General features: G+C 42.1%; 1 protein-coding gene across 32 annotated transcripts in view; it reads left to right on the top strand.

Moving 5' to 3' along the window:
* Positions 1-21,036, top strand: part of ARHGEF28 (Rho guanine nucleotide exchange factor 28) — a 273,620-nt gene that overhangs the window by 67,495 nt on the left and 185,089 nt on the right. The window contains exon 1 of one of the 32 annotated variants that reach the window (XM_070233466.1): positions 20,602-20,746. The exons of the other annotated variants lie outside the window; for them this stretch is intronic. Coding sequence (XP_070089567.1) covers positions 20,696-20,746 — 51 coding nt within the window. The 5' untranslated portion in view covers positions 20,602-20,695. Of the gene's footprint in view, positions 1-20,601; positions 20,747-21,036 lie in introns of those variants that run through there. 32 annotated transcript variants of the gene reach the window in all.

The following is a 21,036-nucleotide window of genomic DNA, read 5'->3' as shown; positions in this document are numbered from 1 at the left end:
TGTGCCATATTCCATTAGCACCAACAATGTATGAGAGAGCTAATTTCTTTGCATCCTTGTCAGAATTTAGCATTGTTTGTTATTTTAGCTATTGTAATAGGTGTATAGTGATACCTTGTTGTGGTATCTGGTATAGATTTTTTTCCTTTTTTTTAACCTGGTAAAATATACATAGCAAATTTTAACACTGTAACCATTTGTAAGTATACAGTTCACTGGTATTTAAATACATCTACATTGTTGTGCAACCATCGCCACCATCCATCTCCAGAACTTTTTCGTCTTCCCAAACTGAAACTCTGTAGCCATTGAACAATAGCTCCTCATCCCTCCTTCTCCTAGCTGGTTCCTGACAACCAGCATTCTACTTCTGTCTCTGAATCTGACTATTCTAGGTACAAGTGGAATCTTGTGTCTGGCTTATTTCATTCAGCATAATGTTTTCATCCATGTTGTAGCATATGTCGGAATTTTACTCCTTTTCAAGGCAGAATAATATTCCATCATGTATGTATACAATTTGTTTATCCATTCATTTGTTGATGGACATTTGGGTGGTTTCCACCTTTTGCTATTGTGAATAATGCTGCTATGAACATTGGTATACAAGTATCTGAGTCTCTGCTTTCAATTCTTCTGGTTATATATATAGAAGTGGAATTGTTGGATCATATGGTAATTCTCTATTTAACTTTTTGGGGACCCACCAAACTGTTTTCCACAGTGACTGCACCGTTTTACATTCTTCCAGCAATGCACAAGGATTCCAATTTCTCCACCTCCTCACCAACACTATTTTCTATTTTTGATAAGCCGTCCTTATGTGAGTGAGTGGTCTGGTATGGATTTTGATAAAGATACTTGAAATGTTTATGTAGCCATCCCTGAGAATGGATTACTAATTGGGGTCCTTCAAACCTTTCAAATTGCAACCAGTGTTCGTTGTACCTCAGAGTGAGATTAAAGTTAATTTATGCGTCATCTTGAAATTAGTTGTTTCTCACTGTCTGAATATATTTGGATCCTGAGTTGAGATAGCCAGAGTTTATGTGGCGAGTTCAGATAACAAAGAATATCTAAATTTGTTTGGGTAGGACAAGGGAGAGTTCAGATAGCAATAGATTTATCTAAAAAGTTCTATGAATCCAATTGGAAGGCCAGACTTCAGAGTAGGAGTGGAGAGAGTGGAGATCATGCCTATTTTAAAGTCCGTTGTCACATGGACAACATAGCAGAGAAAGCTCAGCCGGCTTATGAAACTGTGTGTTTTATGGTTAAATTGATGACTTTTAGTCAAATTGCCTGAGTGGTGCTTAAGAGAATAATAAATTTCTAACATGCCTTGCACATCCAAATCCGGAATTCATTTAGGTTTGAGGTTCTCTGATCCTCACTTCACTGATTCTTTGATTCCTAGAGGGGAAGTGCTTAGGAGGCGGGAAGAAAAAGAGAGAATCTGGTTCTCTTGGGAGTTTCCTGTGGGAACAGGCTTCCCTGAGGGTCGGCACTCAGGGGGGTCTCAGGCCCAGGCCTGGCCAGCCCCAGGGAGGGAGAGAAGGGCCACCTCCACTGGGGGAGGTCAGACTGTAGACCTGGCCCCTTTTCTCCTTATGCTTTAATTCAACGATTTGAAGATCTTTTTAAAATCACTACCTATTCCTTCTCAAAGGTGTGTGTGTGTGCTGTGAATATTACCTGCATCTGTAAACTCCTCTCTTGCTTCCCATCATCACCTTGATTTAAAAGACAATTTTTTGAAATAACAAAAGTGACAGTGTGGGTCTTTATGTGGGCGGGAGCATGGGGAGGTACGTGGTCTGCATGTTTGTGTCCCCTCAGAATTCATATGCTGAGATCCTAATGCCCGATGTGATGGTGTCAGGAGCAGGGCCCTTGGGCGGGGCTGAGGTCAAGAGGGTAGAGCTCTCATGAACAGAATTGGCACCCGTAGAAAAGAGACCCCACAGAACTCCTTGGCGCTTCCGCCATGTGAGGCCCCAGTGAGAAAGATGGCTGTCATCGAGGAAGCGGGTCTCACCGGACACTGGTTCTGCTGGTGCCATGATGCTGGACTCCCAATCTCCAGAGATTATGAGAAATAAATGTCGTTTATAAGCTGCCCAGGTCCTAACATTGTGTCCTAGCAGCCCTGATGGACTAAGACAGAGGGAGTGGGAGAATGGCGCGTGGGACACTGCCCGCCTTGACTAAGGCGTTGCTGGGAGATCTGCACTGCTTCCGGGTAGACTAGTGAGCTTGTTCTGTTGGCCTCATGGTGTTCAAGGCCCTGGGTGTGGGGTCCACCCATTGACCCAAGGTAGGTCAGTGAATCTTCTGGAAACACCTAAAGGACACCATTTATCTGTTAGAAGAGAACTGCTTCGGTCTTCGTCTTTAGAGATTGCCTTGTGGGAAAACCCAATAGCCTTTCCAAGTGCAAACGCAGCCCCCCAGAGTGAGGAAGAGGGACTCTGAGCCAACTGAGGATAATTTAAAAAAAATTAAAGACTCTGAAAGGAAAAAGTTCAATGTGAGAACTTAGAAACTATGGTGGGAAACGTGAAACACAATCATGGGAAAATCAGCTTCAAATCCTGAGAGCCAGCAGCCAGGCAGGGTTGCTAAAGCTAGACACCTTCAAGAGCTCCTGACAGTTAGGAAGGCAGAAGCTCTGGGCTGTTTTCAAGCAAGAGTCTGACAGGCTAAGGCTGGCTCTGAGGTCTGAGAGGAGGGAGGATTCTGTTGAAGGCCATTCTGCACATGAACCTGAACTTCTTCCAGAAGTGGGTTTGGCTAATGGGCTTTCCTTCATTCCAGAGGCGCAAGAGGTTTTGACTTTTTCATATTTATTTCAACCTTCCTGTTTTCTTTTAAGTAGGGTGTAGCCTTTTTCTTTTTTGTTGTTGAGGTAACATTGGTTTATGACATTATATAAATTTCAGGTGTACATCATTGTATTTTGACTTCTGTGTAGATTACGTTGTGTTCACCAACAAGAGTCTAGTTGCCACCTGCCACTGTACAGATGACCTCTCTACGCCTCTCACCCTCCTCCACCTTCTTCCCCTCTGGTAACCACCAATCTCTTCTCTGTATCTATGTGTTTGTTTTTTTTTGTCCTCCACATATGAGTGGATCCAGCTAGTCCACTTCTGGGTATTTATCCAAAGAACACAAAAATGCTAATTTGAAAAGATACATGCACCCTTATGTCCATCGCAGCTTTATTCACAATACTCAAGACTTGGAAGTGACCTAACTGTCCATCGATGGATAAAGATGATGTGGTGTGTGTGTGTGTGTCTCTCTCTCTCTCTCTCTATATATGTAGACACACAATGAGATTCTACTCAGCTATAAAAAAATGAAATCTTGCTATTTGCAACAACAATGATGGACCTTGAGGGTATTATGCTAAGCAAAATAAGTCAGACAAAGAAAGACAAATACCGTAGGATTTCACTCATAGTGGGTGTAGTCTTTTTTCTTGGCCATTTGAACACCTTAACTTGCCAGGGTTTTTGGCCTGAATTAGACAGGAGACTGATTACAGGAGGCATTTTGATTTCCTTTTTTCTGTGAATTTTTCTTTGTTCCTCTCTGACCTGCTCAACAGGTGTGCTGTTAGAATTTGCCCCAAAGTGAAGACTGCTCTGTCCCCAGGAAGCCACATTTCACCTCATCACAAAGCTGTTACATTGCTCGCCCAGCAGGTTTGCTGACCACCATAGTGTCCCCATGTCTGGCAGAGAACTCCCAGGGGTGTCAGGACATTGGCTCGCTGGGACATGATCCTGGAGCATCCTGGTGTCCTGGGGTTTCTGCACTGCTGTTTGCTAATATTCAACAGGCAGGCTGAGGGGATGGGAAATCCGGCTACAACAGGTGGGACACTCATGGGTGCGTCGAAGGAGTTCACGTTTTGGGAACTGAGGTACTTAGACGTTTCAGAGCTAAGATGCTTCTGCTTGGGGCTTGTTACCTCTTTTCTTAGGTGATATTTAACCCTATGAATTGCTTTTTCTTCATAAAGCATTTAAAACTGAGGTGGAGGATCTCTTATCTACTGACAGCCATTGACACATGGGAACAGAAGCAACCGAGGCGAGAGCGACCATTGAGTCAGGCTCAAACAAACAAACAACCTGTAAAGAGACACCCTTTCCTGCCCCCACACCTCTCACACCCCTCCCTGCTCTGTTCTGGCTCAGTTCACAGCCTTTTTTACTCAACCGGTGCGCCCACCTTCTCTATTGACCTTTCTCCTTCCAGCTTTCGGTTAACTCCATGACATTTGAGGTGAGCATCAAGCAGCACAGAATAAACACCCAGGAAGTGTTTAGTGACTGACTAATCATAACCACTGTGGTCAGCACCATCCTTCCCAATTTTTCTGTAAATGAAAACCCCCTACTGGTCACCGTCCTAGCTAGATCAACCCTTCTCTCCATATCCTGGGTGTGCAGCCTCTGCAAGGAGACTTGGCCGTGTAACTCGAGGTGTTGATTTTTGGCAATGGAAGGGAAGGGGCAGAGAAGCCCCCTGAAGGAGGCCTGCTTTTAGAATGCCTGCTGTGGGCAGGGGAAAGCCAGCTTCTGGCCAGAGTTTCTAGGGATGGTGATTTCCTGGGCCTTTTCAGTTTTTAAAGGATAGCTTTCATGGGCCATGTTGTCATCCTGGACGTTGACTTCTGATGATAGGACTGACGCTGGCAGTGGATGAAGTGGCTCAGTAGTAGGCACGTGAGGGCCCCCTGGGGACCGCTGTCCACAGGCTGCTGGGACCTGGGTTTCAGGGGGGCCAGGTGTGCAGTGGTGGTCCCATGACTGCTGTTTGTGGTGGTTAACTTAACTCAGGTGGAAGAAACAGTTAATCCCAGGATGCTTAGGCAGAAGGCCAGGCAGCCATCAAAGCTCGGAGTGGAGCTGAGGCGGTGAGGGGCTCCCCAGTCAGAGGGACAGACATGGCCCCAAGAGGAAGCAGGTGAAATGCAGCCTATTGTCCTTGGCCTCTGAGGGAGACCATTCAGATGAAGGCTGTTAAAAATAAACCAACAACAAAACAACACCAAACGTGATTTCGATTTCTCTGTGTCAAAGTTAAATGTGCCGTGGGAAACGTGACATTTCAAAAAGGTTCTATTAAAGTTCTTACATCACAATTAGTCTGTTTTCTTGCTGGACTGTGAGCTGTGGCGCAGACTCTCCCTCCGCTTTTCACGGCCCAGTCTCGAGTACCGGGCCTGCTCAGAGGAGGAGCTCAGTAAACACTGAGTGAACGAACTTAGGTAACGGAAAATGACACTTAAGTCTCAGATTCACAAATCATGACTTGTCAGGAAGCTTTAGGTCAGCTAAGACAGCTGGAGAAGAAAATTCCAGTGTGTGTCTTACTTTCACTGAGAGGAGGAGACCTTTGGATGAAAGCCCTGGATAAGGCGAGGCGTGGCTCCTTACAGGAAGTCAAGGTTGTGCCGGGGCAGGCTTCCCTGACAGGTGCCCTCTCCCCATCTTCTGCATCTGCTTTTTCCTCCCTTCCTGCTCCTGCTTTAAGATCGGCAAGTGTGTGAATAATGTGTGGTTTTAACCCTCAACTCAAAGGACTGTAAAGTGAATAGGGGTGTTTTCAGATGGGCAGACCCGGCCCTATAACCCTTGGTCTCTGCAGGGCTGGGAGCGCTGGAATTAGGACCTTGACCTGGTCACCTGAAACCTGCGGCCTTCTCTTCCTCCTGAGTCTGACTCCTCTGCAGACTCCAGTCCTCTCCCTGGAACGTGTGGCTGTCCGCCTCGCCCCTTGTGGTACAGCATCACGTGCCCTACCCTGCATGGGCACCCGGCCAGAGTTGGACCTTAAAGTCAGTGTCCCTCTTGGTCCTGGCCCTTGCTGGCTGGTCTCGTCTTGTAGCTGCCTGTGAGAAGAGCAGAGAGGCACATTCAGAAGTGGGACTGTCTGCAGGGTGGTTTATCTTTGAGGTGACGGTGACGGCGCGTGTGCGTACAGTGTAGAAGGAAGCAGTAGTTGGTAACAAGAAGGCAGCTGTTCTTTACCCACCCGGAGTTGGTGGGGATGTTAGCTGTGCCGCAAGGCAGGGAATGACATTCCTGTCTCAGTCCACAGACAGACAGGCTGGACAGTGGCCTGGCTCAGAGGCTCCAAGGAACAGACTTACAAATTCTCTCTTAGTACTGAAACTGAGCAGAAATTGGGGAATGCTCAGATATGTAGACAAAAATTACTATCATATGTGTTCTTAAATAGAGCCATATGTTCACTTGAATTTAACCTTCCCTGAGCAGTAGGCAGAGGCAAGCTCATAGATTTCTGTTAAGTTCCTTCATTCATAAAGTTAAAAAAAAACCTTACGTAAATTTTGTCTCCCAAGAGTGACTCTCCATTAACCAAAGAAATTTATTAATTCTCTTCTAATTAAACAAAATACAAAAAACAAACATTGTATCTATTAAAGGTATGAATTTTTATACTTTCTAGTATGAAAATGTATGTGCATTTCTGGAAGATAGAAATTGATGAGTAATCCTATTTGGCTGGGAGTAAACTAAAATCCTAAAGTAATAGGACTAGAAGAAAAATAGGGAGACTACTGAATCCGCCTTGGGCACTGTGGGAAAGTTAAATTTACTCAGTACTTACCAAGACCCTACTGTATGTGGGAGGAGCTGCCTGAATCTCCTGTCAGCGATGGTTCTGCCTCGTGGGTTGTGAATGGCCTGGGAGGTTCTGCGGCAGCTTCCATCATCTGGGATGGTTAATTAATGGTTAAAATGTTTGTTTTTTTAATTTCAAAGAACAGTAATGCTGGCTCCTCTTTGCTTATGATCCTCTGTGACAGTAGGAGTGAGCATTGTTTTTATGCATCTACACCGAGGTGCTGTCTAGTTCTGAAGTTCTGAGACACCTGGCCCCCCCTCTTGCTTAGATGGTGCTTACTGTCTCCTAGCAGGGGAGGGGTCTTGCTCGGGTTATAGAGTGAGTGACCAAGCCAGAGCGCCCTGATTCTGTGTCCTGGGCTTTTCCTCAGCTCTGAGGCCTATTCTTCACCTATCAAAGCATACTAATATTCATTTTCTGAGCGTGATGGACCTATACTATTATTTAGTTATTTATTTTCTAGCTTTATTGAGATATAACAATCTCGATAAATTGAGATCTCAATTGACATTATTACATAATGTTCTGTAATGATATAAAATATATTTTAAAAACTCAAATTGTCTAATTGACATATAACTGTGAGTGTGAGGTGTACGACGTGCTGATTTGATACACGTATATTGTGAATGATTACCGCCTAGTATTAGCGGATGCCTCCATCACCTCACACAAGTGCCATTTCCTTTTTGTGGTGAGGACATTTAAGATTGCTCTCCTACCCTACTGTACATTAGCTCCCCCAAACTTACTCATCTCATAACTGACAGTTTGTACCCTTTGACCAAAATTTCCCTGTTTCTCCCACCACCCCGCCCATGGCAACCGCCATTCTAGTCCGTTTCTATGAGTTTGGCTTTTCTAGATTCTACATATAAATGACATTATATAATATTTGTTTTTCTCTGACTTCCTTCACTTAGCGTAATGCCCTCAGGCCCATCCACGTTGTTGCAAGTACAGAGTTTCCTTCTTTCTCCTGGCTGAATAATATTCCATTGTGTATGCACCACATCTTCTCTAACCCTTCATCCATTGATAGACACTTGGGTTGTTTCCCTATCTCGCTATTGTCAATAACGCTGCAGTGACCATGTTCATATACTATTGTTTAATCTCTTGCATCGTTAATGACAGCTGAGTTTTCTATCACATTAAATCATTGATAACCATTGAAGTCTGAATTTCCAGCCAATCTTTTCTTTTTCTTAATCTGCCCTATGCTGAACAGCCTGGAATTTTTTTCCCCTTAGAAACTAACATTCTGAAAAATACTAGAAAAATATCACAAGGGCTTGGTTATTTTACCACTTAGAAATTCTGTTTTCATATGACAGTCTATTTGTGGAGCATGACAAATAGAACCCCAGATACTGTTTTTTCCATTTTTATTTTTAAATTTTTTATTTTGAAATATTTTGAGACAGAAGAATTGAGTTCTTGTGTACACTTCACCATGCTTGCCCGTGGTCCCTTATAACCATGGACTAAGAAACTAAGAAACTAATTGGTACAATAGTGTTAACTCAACTTCAGGCTTTATGTGAATTTCATCAGTTTTCCCACTAATGTCCTTTTTCTGTGTCAGGACCCCATCCAGGGTACCACATCACATTTAGTTGTCATATCTTCTTAGACTACAGACTGTGACATTTTCTCCGTCTATCTTGTTTTTCATGTCCTTGACAGCTTTGAAGAGTAGAGGTCAGATATTTTGTAGAATGTCTTTCAGTTTAGGTTTTTTTTATGTTTTCTCATGATTAGACTTGGGTTGTAGGTTTTTGGGAGGGATAGCACAGAGGTGAAGTACTCTTCTCATTGCGTGATGTCAGGAGGGGCGTGATGTCGCTAGGTCTGACTACAGGTGACGTTAACTTCAGTCACTTGGTGAAGGTGGTGTCTGCCAGGATTCTCCACAGTAAAGTTTCTATTTTTTCTATTCATTACACTGTTTATTAGAAGTGAGTCATTAAGATCAGCCCATACTCAAAGGGAAGGGAATTAAGCTCAGAATGTATGGACATGTGTTAAAATCACCACAGTAATTAATATTTTATGGGAGAGAGTTTGAGGTGATTACAGGACCACTTATATAACTTGTGGTCCCAGAACAAAATGAAAATGTGGGCCCCATGTTCAAAATTAAGAATTTAAAGACCTTAGCATCAGAACAGAAACCAAGTACAAGCCCCTCTGAGTGTGGGACCCTGTGCAGCTGCACAGGTTGCACACCCATAAGGCTGGCTCTGAGTCTATTCAAAATCTTATTTTTCCTTAAAATTTTGCCCGCTAGTTTTAGAATTCATTTGTAGATTTCCACAGCAATTATTACTATGCTGTTCTAATGGCAGCTTTCTATTTCCCTTGTTTCTTCTATATTTGTTCATTGGGGTTCTTCCGTAAAGAAGTCCATATTCCATATGAGCTCATGGATATTCATTTTGTTCTTTGGATTATAACCAGGCACAACTGTTATTTATTGCTCAAGTTATTTCAGCCTGGGTGTCAGGAGCTCTTTCAGAGGAGTCCTGGTTCCTTTTTATTGGAGAATGGCATTTAGAAACCAAAATCTGGGCACTAGGTGTGCTCATTGCTGCTGGAGTGTCACTGCTCCTAAGCCCCTCAGCGGACGGACCTTGGAAGTGTGTGTACAGCAACCCATGTCTATAGTCGTGTGTGTTTCTGTATATATTAGGATAAACATGAGTTCATACTGATCTTTGACTTTAATCCAGCACCACAAAATTTACTTTAATTTCACGCTTTTCTTGTAATTCTTTTCACTGACAAGTGAGAAACTTGGCTCTTGTTAGCTACATACATTATTTGTTCAAACTTAGTGCACTTGTAAGGTAGTTTCATAGTATTTCTAACCTGCACTCCTGTGAGATTATAGCCTTACCAACTAGAGTACGGTGTTTGTATATAGTTATTTTTGTCTTTAGCCTTATGATCAAAACACTGTCTTAAAAGTTGTTTAGATCAGCTCCTTTCTTCCAAATCCCTTTCACTACGCTTGCAATATACATTTGCAACACAGCTAGATTGATTGCCGTAGTCTCTGTGCCATCCTGGATTCCCTCATAATCCTGGTTGACTTTTTAAAAATCTGCATACAATAAAATGTATTCATTGTGTTGTACATTTCTGTGGGTTTTTGCAATTATATAGTCTTGTATCCAGCATCATAGAACTGTCACCCACCAAATTTTTATGTGCTACCCCTTATAGTCAAACCCTCCCCTCATTCCTGACTCCTGGAAACCACGTATCTGTTTTTCCTTCCGATAGTTTTGTGCTTTTCAGAATGTCATGTAGTCATACAATATGTAGCCTTTTTGGTCTGCTTAACAGTTAGCAAAATGAATTTAAGATTCATTCATATTTTTGTGTGAATCAGTAGTTCTTTTTTTTACATCTCTGAGTGGTTTTTATCAATGGATATTGAAGTTTGTGAAATACTTTTTCTACATCTATTGAGATGAGATGATTTTTCTTCTTTAGTCTGTTAATATGGTGAATTATATTGCTTGACATTTGAATGTTGAACCGGTCTTGCATTCTGGGGATGAATCCCCCGCGGTTGTGATGTTGTTATCCTTTCTATGTATTGCTGGACTTAATTAGCTAATATTTTGTTGGGTTTTGTTTCTATGTTCCTGAGGAGTACTGGTCTGTAGTTTGCTTCTCTTGTAATGTCTCTATCAGGTTTTGGTACTAGTGTAATCCTATTTTAATTTGAATAGATTCTACATACCTAGAGTAGAAATTCTTTCTTTGTTCACATAAAAGATGAAGGAATAAAATGATAAATACTATACTACAGGGAGTCCATGTTTTTGATGAAGTGAAAGAATAGATCTCCTGATTCTGAGTTCACCTTTCTTTACTTCCTGGTGACATGGATGCTTCCTTCTCCTCCATAGGTGGCCTGGTACCTACAATGCACTCCTGGGCCAGTGCAGGTGTATATCTTGCTGCTGAAGCCATTCCAGGCTTCTCCAAAGGCCAGTGTCTGAAAGTTCTGGCCAGCCTGGGCCCAATTTGCATAGGATTTTGCATGCCTGTTAACCAATAGGGAGAAATGGGAAAGAAGTATTTGGAACTAGCACAAAGTTCAGTGAACTTTTCCCTTGAAATTATCAGCATGCTTCTATTATACGTAGAACAATAGAAAAGTCCTCATTAAACTAGCAGGACAGAGGCATATTCCCACGACTTGCATTCCAGGCTCTTAACCTAGTTCATGAACTGCCCGTCTCTCAATCTCTTTTGCAGGAAAAATGGAAGGAAATAAGTTGTATGACAATATAAACTTTGTTCTGGGATTGGAGGTCGTTACTTTATTGATCTATTGAGTGTAATTATTTAAATATGAATACAGTGAGCATTTGTTGAGAGAAGTTTTTCATCCCATTTATTGTGGTTTCCCCAAATATAATTGTACTTCCTACTTTTACTTGCAGGTGGGGGAAGTGCAATAGCCCTAAGAAAATGAAGTAAAATTACTGTATGAAAACCAAGTTTTTATGAAAATGCAGTATTTGATGAGGCAGTTGTTATTATCATGAAAAAATTCTTAACCTCTCCACAAAGGCTTCATATAAGTGAGTCTGGAAAATCTATTTCCCAGGGGCCAGGCTAGTGAAACCCATTGCTCAGGCAAATTCTAGAGGATCAAGTCCAACATGTATTCTCAGTTGCATCCAGCCATTCTCCCAGGAGCTCTTAATCTATTTTACTTTCTTCATAATTTCTTTGTAAAATTCTTCTTTGTTTTCATTCATTGCCTCTTCCCTCCCCCTCCCCCACCTCCTCTTTTACCTGGTGATGAGGACCCAGGACTAAGTGTCAAATCCTAGATGTTGTAGTTTTCTGCCAAATACAACCTACCTTTGTCTCCTGAGACAGGTGAGGGTTGACTGAGGTTGGGAGTGGGGTGGCAGGGAGTGGTGGGGTAAGGGCAGAGGAGGAGGAAATTGGGCCATTAGAGTCTTTCCAGGCCTGTTGACTTCAATTCTGAACAAATAGAAGTTTCTGGAAGAACTATTTGAGATGTGACCTTGACGTGTTTGTGACCATCACCGCCACGCAGAAGTCTGGGGAGAGGGAGACACAGGGTCAGCCACGGGTTTGATTATTCTGAATACATGTTACGTTTGTAAGGTAGACCTTTGTGACTTGGGACTAACTGTAGAAATTTTCATGGTAAGATGCATATTTTTGGTTTTCATCTTAAAGGAATACAGAGTAATAACATACATGGCTTCCAGGTCGATATATCCCTTCCTCTTTTATTTGGCATTATTTGTTTTGCCTTGAGAGAGAGAGAGAGAGTGTGTGTATGCAAAATTTGAAATGACAAATGGATAAAGAGAAATTATAGTTTCTTAGCAGAGAAAATGAGGGAAAGGAAGAGGTGAGCATATATTGGATTTTAGGTCTGAGTGAGAGGGATGAGCTGTGAGATACAGGTTGAGCTAGTTCCCCTGTGTTAGCCCTTTAACCTCAAGAAGTTCTTTACCTTCCGTGTGTCTGTTTCCTCACACGTAGGTGAGGGCAGTGATAGAGCTGGACCATTTAAAGTGCTGGCATCAGTGACTGAGATGTAGTTAATTATCATCGTTACCGTCTGTGGGACCAGGCAGTGATCAGGCCCACTTGATAAGAAAAGGAAGTTTGGGGGCAGGACTTAAAGAAGAAATCAGTCTCTAGGTTTGGGAATTGAGATATAGTGAGATGTCAATACAGTTGAGAAACAGAGTGAGGTGGGGAATGCGGGACTTCAGCTCTCTCGGCTGGAACCCTGCTGATAGTTTTGATTAAAAGGTTGAAGATATGAAGAGAAATGAAACCAGAACTGGACATGGTCCTCTCCAGGAGGCTCTGAAGAATATCATCGGGTATTGAAATGTGTCCAGTGGTAATTCTTCTGTCATCAGAATAGAATGCCCAGGAAAGTCCAAGGTCAAAGGAGATAGTGTGTACAAATGAGCTTTATTCTGAGGACCTTGTTTGTATTTTCTTTATCATCAGTATGATATCTATATCAACACAACTTCTGGACCATATATCTACATGTCTCTGTGTACATGTGTTATTTATTTAGATAAACTTACGTGCATAAATCTTGAGTAGAAGTGTTAAATTTTTTTTTTACAAATACATACCTATGTCATCATCACCGAGATCAAGACATAGAACATTTCTAGCTCACACTTGTGCCCCCTCCCAGATCTTACCCTCCCCAAAGGTAAGTGCTTTGGACTTCTATCATCGTAGGTTAGTTTCGTGCAGTAAGAGATTTGAACTAAACATCTTTCCTCCTAACACACTAATGTTGAGAAAGTAAAACTTCAGCAAAACACAAAAATGTTTAGCTTAGGTAGAAAAAAAGTGAGATCTCAGATTATATTATGTTTACCAACAATTCTGTTATCGCTCCTTACACAAAGCAAATGCTAATTCATGAAGTTAGTTCATTTCTTATCACTCATGTGAAAACACTTCTTCTCTTGTGTGAATCAAGCTACTCTGATTTAGGAAGGTGACTGGAAACCCAAGCTCAGAAAAGGGACGGGAACCACAGCCAATTCTTGCCCTGTCCCCAGTGCAGTCTGGCTTTGGTGCTCCTGCCACTGCTGGATGCTGTGGCTGACTCCCTTTGCAGTCACCCGTGCTGCTGCCATGCATAATCTCTACCAACTCTGAGTCTTTGTTACTACCTCTAAATTCAGAGCATAGAACGTGACGAGCTGAGCCTAGGTCACGTGACTGCTCAGGACCACCAGAGGAAGTGTCCATTTCCCTATTGTAAGGTAGGGTCTCGCCTGCCACCCAGACTCACGCAATGGGTGCTTGCTAAAAATAGGAAGAGGTTTGGATGCTGTTCAGATAAAAAAGAAACAAAACCCAAAAGGCAAGCTGGTCACGACACCTCAAAGTTTCTTTTATTTCTAATATTTTAAAGGCTTTGTTTGCTGTAGAAATAGATTTTATCTATAGGTCGCAGCACACTGAAAGTATGATTGTGTGTTGGGTGGCAGATTGCATGTACCTCCAGAACAGAGCAGTGCTGTCTCGATATGCTATCACATAGGGATCGTTGGTGGAGCTCCTACCTGTCATCTCCTCGGAGGGCAGAGCCTTGAGTTTTCAGATAAAATTATCTAGGTGTCATTTCTTTAAATCTATCACAAAAAAATATGCTGGTGCATAGCTATGTGTATCTCAGTTGACGTCCAAGAAAACTAAAGTGCTAGCTGTGACAAAATTAAACAACACAGTTATTTTGCTGACCACCTTAGGATCTGAAAAACCTTTGGGGGAATTTGCAAGGCCCATGCCTGTTAAAAATAGCAACTTTACACAAAATGTACAACTTTATACAAAATGCTGATTCTCCAATTTCCTCATAACAAGAAGTTCAAAATCATTACATTCATCATTAGCTTGAAAATAGAGGTTACAGCATTTCATTCTTTAAATCCTCCCTGAGTGCTTTGAGAACCTGGAGGGCAGGAAGCTCTTGAATCTTGGCTTCTCTTTCCTTTTTCTTTTTCCCTTTGGCCGTGCAGGGCACAGGAAGCCACAGAGGCTGTTCTGTATGGTGTGTAAGGGACGATGAGGCACACTCCGTGGCCTCGGTGTCCACAGGGACTCTAGTGTGAACTTCTACTTCAGCACCTTGTGGACATCCATGGGCCACAGACTTCCTTCTCCAACCCTCCCACTTTTATTGTCTTCTTGAGCCACTGCTTACACCAACTCATCCTGTGGAAACTAGAGAACTAGTTGATGAAATCTTTGAGGAGTAAGATAAAAGCGTTACTTAGATCCTACTGAATGTGCAAAGACGGAAAAATCCAGGGTCAGAGGTACCTGTGGCTTAGTCTACTGGTCAGTGACTTTTAGGGGTATTTGCCTCCAGAAGCTGCCTCTGTTTGAGTGCCAGGGGGCCTTTGTCTAAAATGAGCCTGAATTTGGCTCATCAGGCTAGCTGCTTTTGATTTAGAATTGCCCTGTTGAAAGGTTTTATTTTTTTAATTGATGGTTGGTTTTTTTTTTTTTTAAACTATGTGGCTGGTAATTGTCAGTCCTGTGCCTTTTGCGTGGCACCTCTTCAGGAATCTTGCTCCCATCTCTCTGTATTCCCTTTGTCCGAGATGCCCTTGGTGTAGAGGGCTTAGCAACAGTTCTGTCATGTGCCTGGTGCTGGCCCCACCCTAAAGTGGACAATTCTCTGCAGACATAGTCACATGGTCAATGTCTAATTACCATATCTGGGAGCCTGTCAATTATGGTCTTTTGCTGCTATTCACTGCTAATCTAAAAATAATTCGGCAGTAGCACACAAATATATCTGACATGTGGACTTAGAAAAGCTTGTGTCTATGCTAGACTGTCTGTTTAGTAGACTAAGCAAAAAGATCCATTGTGAATGTGTAACAAAGCTTTTCAGAAGGAAGGGAGAAAGGGAAAGAGATAATTAATGTTCTTGAACATCTGCTACATACCAGACACTGTGCTGGCTGTTTTGTAAACCTTTTATCGAATTCCCATGGCTCACCTGGTGTGCTGGGTATGGTTTTCCCCTCTCTAAGGCTCAGAGATTATAAATGATGGGTCCAAAGCTGCTCAGCTATTTAGTGGACGCTTTGGGACTGTCAGACGGGAAGGACTCCGTAGGTGTTTGTGGAGTGGATGAGGAGAACAGAATGGCCCAGCTCTCTTGACCTGAAGCCCAAGCAAATTTCCAAGTTACCATTTGTCTCTTATCTCAGCAGTATTTTTCACAATATATAATGCTTTGTTTATCTTTTGGGACGACCCACTTTGCTTTGAGTAGGACATGATAATAATGGGTGTGAATGTTTTTGTTCCCATTTATTGATGGACATTTGGTTACTGATTTAAACCTAACAGTGCTACTCCTGATGAGTTCAATTTCTAGAAAAGCCCTAATGAGAAACAGTCAGACAGGTGGGGTATCTACTTTCTGATAAATCCTTATTAATTTGGAGTTTCAGAGGCAATGGAGATGAAGATGAGTGTGCGTGTGTGTGTGTGTGTGTGTGTATGTATAAACGAGGCTGACCAAGTTTTAAAGTAGCCATTCTTTGGTGATATGTTTTAATAAACAGATTAGGGTAATCTCTTTTTTAATGTCAATCATCCTTTTAAGGCCTTAAAAATAATTTAATCTCTTAATTAGCCAAAAACATTGTCTTTCAAGAACGTTAGTTTGCTAGTCACCCTTTCTTATACAGTATGAGGATAAATTTCAGTCCATATTCTAATTTAAGACAGGTTTACGTCATTTTCAAAGTGTCTGGGGGAGGAGATTAGGGGAATTGTTGTCCAGTAACTATTCCTGTACCTGTCCTGGGCCACTTTCCTGCCTTGTCTTCTCCAAAGACAAGAAAAATGGGTGTCACTCTCTTCCACTTGGAAAAAAAATAATATTTCTTAGGAAAAACAATTTTCTACTTCATAAAAACCAGTTTTCACGTCTCTGGTCTAATTATACCCTTTTAAGCTCACAATGAGATCAGTTAAGGCTTATTTGTATGCTCTTGTATATTGGCAAAAACAAAAAACCAGTTCTCTTGTCTAAGCGCCAGAGAAAGTTCCTTGTCCCAAAGCCACGTAGCAGGCTCAGCCATTCCAGATCTCCTCCGGCCCCTCTCAGAAGCACTTTTCCGGTATCACAGAGGGGTAGAGGGCATCTTAAGCCCTAAATTGAGCAGACCAAGTTGGCCCAGTGACTGCTTAGTCATGCACCAATCAGTCTAGAGATGATGGTTCCATCTCTAGACGTGCGCCTGAGGGAAATGAGAAGTACTGGGCTGCAACCAGAGCCCTGGCCGTCTGTGGGGGCGTTCCGGAGTCCATGTTCCTCTGCCTTCCTGAAAGTTTTAGGCTGGAAAACTGTATCTTCTGTCCTCACTCCCTTTTGAGCACCTTCTCTCCAGCTCTGGAGCCCCTGAGGGGTTGCCCAGTGGCCCACAGGGCTGGGTCTGCAGGGGCATCGCAGGCAGGCCTGAGTGTCCTGAGCCTTATTAATGCACTGGGCCCTATTCCTTCAGAATTCTGTGCCTACTGGGTGATGATTATTTAATAGAGATGCATTTTGGAGAAAGAATTGCGCAGAATATAATATAATCTGGGCGTGAAAAGGCTTTTAGTTCCAAAGGGTGTTGGATTTTTTAAGGCAAGTTTATTAAGGTATAATGTGCATATACTTCTTGCTGTATAGTTCTGTGTTTGACAAATGCATATGGTCCTGTACCCAGCACTACATCCAGATAGAGAACATTTCCATCACCCCCCAGGTTTCCCGTGCTGGCCCCCGTGTAGTCAGTGCCTCCCCTGATGCCAGTCTCTGGGAACTGTGGATCTATTCTCCTCCCTAGAGTTCTGCCTTTTGCAGATTGTTGTATAAATGGAATCATCCATCATGTAGCCATTTAAGCCTGGCTTTTACCATTCAACATAATGCATTTGAGATTCATCCATTTGTTGCATGTCTCAGTAGTTTGTTGCTTGGTTTTACGAGCAGTATTCTGCTGTATAGAGGTAGCTACGGTTCATCTTTCACCCACTGAAGGATATTTGAGGTATTTCCAATTTTCAGTGATTACAAATAGAGCTGCTGTATCCATTTGTGCACAGGTTTTGTGAGACTATGAGTTCACACAACACCTGGATAAATACCTGGGAGTGGGATTGCTGGGTGAGATAAGTTTATGTTATCAAAGGGTGATTGTTAAATTTATTTTAAATTTTGTTTTTCTTCTAATTATAAAAGTGATGCATATTTGTTGTAGAAATCTTAAAGCATAGAAAAGTACCAAGAAGCTAAAGAAAAAAAAAAACAACCCTAATCTCATGTATCTTTCATTTTCATCTGGGTATATGCATATTTACTTTAACAAGAATGATTGATACGTATTGTTTTGGGACCTATTTTTTACTTCACAAGTATTTTTATATATCATTAAATATTATATATCATAATTTTTAGTGACCTCATAATAGCCAAGAAGTAAATTTTATGGTAGGAGTATTGTAAGTCATGGCAGACTGATACAGGAGATATTTCGGTAGAGGGGAACTGAGAACTCCTCAGTTGTAGCTGTTGGCACATGCCTCATGGTAATCGCACAGCTCTGTCTTGTGAATTCATTTAGGAAAAGTTAGAAGTAATAGGGGCCAATTGCCTCTGTGTGGATCTGCCCTTTAGGTTTGAGGCTTATGGGTATGAATAGAATTTTGGCCCACTCAATTTTTTCCCTTGGATAAACTCAATAGCTATTAACAATGCTTTGACTCGTGATTGTAAGAATGTTATCATGGGTCAGGCCTGGTGGAATAGTGGCTAAGTTTGCATCCTCCACTTCAGCAACCTGGGGTTCGTGGGTTCAGATCCCAGGTGTGGCCCTATGCGTGGCTCATCAAGCCATGCTGTGATGGCGTCCCATATACAAAGTAGAGGAAAATTGGCACTTCCTCAAGCAAAAAGAGCAAGATTGGCAACAGATGTTAGCTCAGGGCCAATCTCACACAAAAAATATTACTGTTCTTCACTTTCATGAGTTTGCACTATTTTTCTTTAAGTGAAGTTTAGAGACTATCATATTAAATAACCAGCTAATAACTAAAAGTCTTTATTTTTCTATATGCTACTTGCATTATTGATTCAAGTGAGGTCTCTGTACCGAGAGTTTGTTTGTTCGGCTGGTATGTGGGCAAACCTAGGGCTGCTCTTGGGGCGGGGATTGCGTTCGTTCACCTTCCTGGCTTGCGAAGCCCGAGGCACATCGGGTGTATTTTCCTGGTTCTCTGAAGAGTAGGCTGATAACATTTGGCTAGGAATGAAGAAGAGTAGAAAAAGGATCTGAGAAGAGTTTAAAGACTTGGCTTCCCTTTTGGATGTCTGGCAACCCTTTCTTAAGCATTAACCCTTTCTTCTGCCAGGTCTCAACTTCAAGATACAAATTTCTTAACTAAGAAAGCATTAAGGATGAAATGCCTCTTTGAACCAGTTGTTAATCTAGTAATCCGGGTGCCTGACTTGGGCAGTGTGAGTTGTTCCCCCACTGGACTGAGCCTGGTGGCAGACAAGGTCCTTCAAAGTTTAAGTGAGGGGAGAATGTGTGTGTGTGTGTTTGTGCACCAGTGTACCTCTTGGAGTGAAAATCTCACTGCCAGCCCAGAGCAGAGGAGCCTATGGTTCAGTCTCGAGAATGAAATGAAAGTCTTGTGGAGCTCTGGGCTCTGAATTCCCTGTCTCCTAGCTATGGCTAGCCAATCTGTAAACAAAATTCAAGTTATACAGATACTAGCTTGTTGACATATTATCTAAAACTCAGCTAGAGCAGTAACAAAAAACTTCTTTTAAAGAGTTGATTTAGAGCTTGGCTGTGGTGTTATTTTTGTTAGGGAAGCATTTATAAAGAATCTGGAATATGCCTTCCAGTTAAGTGGGAGCTAAGGACTTTTAATGGGAACTTGGTTGGTTCACTCATAGATTAGTTTGGTGCAGGGGTGTGTCAACACAGTATGTGATCAATTTACTAAACACAGCGTAAGTTGCTGGGAATAAGGGAATAAGGCCAGCCAGAATTCTAGGCTAAGCAGTGTTTCAAGGCGGCTTTGTATTTGGGCAATTTATCTAGTCCCTAAAGAAATGAGAGAACGACATGTTTTATTTAATTTGTATTTTGGTACTTTTAAGCGAACTAGGCATTTTTAAGAACTTACTGTTGTCACTGGCCTTTTCAAGCTGTCCTCTACTCCTGCCGCCCAACTGTGGTTTCCTCTCAGTTTTGAGCGATTTTAATCTAAACATTTAAGTGTCAGTCTTGTTCTTGCTGCATAGAGACTGGAGCTGGGTCTGAAAAGAATCACAGGGCTCTGACACAAGGAGGTCAGCGTCTGCACTCAGAAATGAAAGTATGTAAACTAGCCTTGTAATGGCTTTTAGAACTGTTGTGAACGACATTTGGCATTTAGAGATTGGAAAAATTTTTAAATGCATTGCTTAATATTTTTCCTTTGCAAATAGTTTTCTTTACTAATTTACATGTTCCTATGTCAAATGTTCTCTTGTCATGATCATTGTAGAGCCCACTTTGGTATCCACGCGAATTGGTATAATTGGAACAGGAGAAATTCTGATGAGACATCAGAAAGAACTTCCTGAAAAGCTAGGACTCTGAATACTATAGAGATAGGGAAATCTCTTCTTGGAGACACATTAAGGAAAAATTTTAAAGTGATCTTTGTGGGGCAGTAGGGCTGCCTCTCTGCTCAGAATTAGAGGGAGTGTATGACATAATCTTTGTGATCACTTCCACTTTGTGCTTTTGTGATCCCCCAGTATCAGCAGAGGGAGAAAGCCCTGCATGTGCAGTGCAGATCTGAGCCATTTCCATGATAGAATCTTATGTGTAGGCATTCCCTCTGACAACAGGATCAGATGCTCATCTCCTCTCCCTAAACACTTCTAATGGTAGAGAGAAACCTCTTTTCCCCATAAGAGAGGGAGTCCATATTTCGACAGTTTTAACTTTGCAAATGTTTAACTGTGCTCTGACATCTGTCTCTGGTAATTCTCTCTGTTGGTTTTAGCTTTGCCCCTGAGACAATGTATGGGAGCTCTGCTCTTTCATATACACAATCCTTCAAACGTTTGAGAACAGCTTTCATGTCTCTCCATTAAGTTTTCTCTTGGTCAGAGTAACCCCCCAATTTCAATAACCTTTCTCTATATGTTGTGGCTGTGAGAACCGTAAACACCTGGTGGCCTTCACCATCCAGATAAACCACAGTGCCGCTAATTCAACAGAAAACCCTGGCAGGCTCTGCTCAGTGCAGAGGACAATGGAACGATTCCCTTCCTTGTTCCAGACACAGCCCTGCTGTCTCAGGTGGTCTCAGCGTGTTTGGAGTAGCTGTGTCACACTGCGGGCTGTCCTGGGGTCACTGCCGTCAAAATCTCTGGATCCTTTCCACACGAATGGTGTTTATCTGGTCCTCTTCCGTCCTCTATTGTGCTGCTGAGTTTTCTGTAAGTACAATACTTTCATTGATATTCAGCAAGTTCATCTTGTTGGTGTTGGCCCTGTTCTTTTTGAATCTTGATTTGTATTAACTGTCGTTTGTAAATTTGATAAGGACATCTATGCCCTCATTGAAGCCATTGGTAAACACGGAAAACAGGATAGAGCCTGCTTATTTTTTGGAGAGGCTTCTCATTCTTAAAACAATTATTTCTTTGTTTTATCCCAATATAGCAAAGAAATGGTTGGGCTAGTGGCTGATTAAATCCCAGGTCACAATTGGTGGCTTCCCCTTCTG

This window comes from Equus caballus, chromosome 14, assembly GCF_041296265.1.
Source record: "Equus caballus isolate H_3958 breed thoroughbred chromosome 14, TB-T2T, whole genome shotgun sequence".
Lineage (NCBI taxonomy): Eukaryota > Metazoa > Chordata > Mammalia > Perissodactyla > Equidae > Equus > Equus caballus.
Note: the sequence above shows the minus strand (reverse complement) of the source record. Positions and strands in the feature narration are given on the sequence as shown.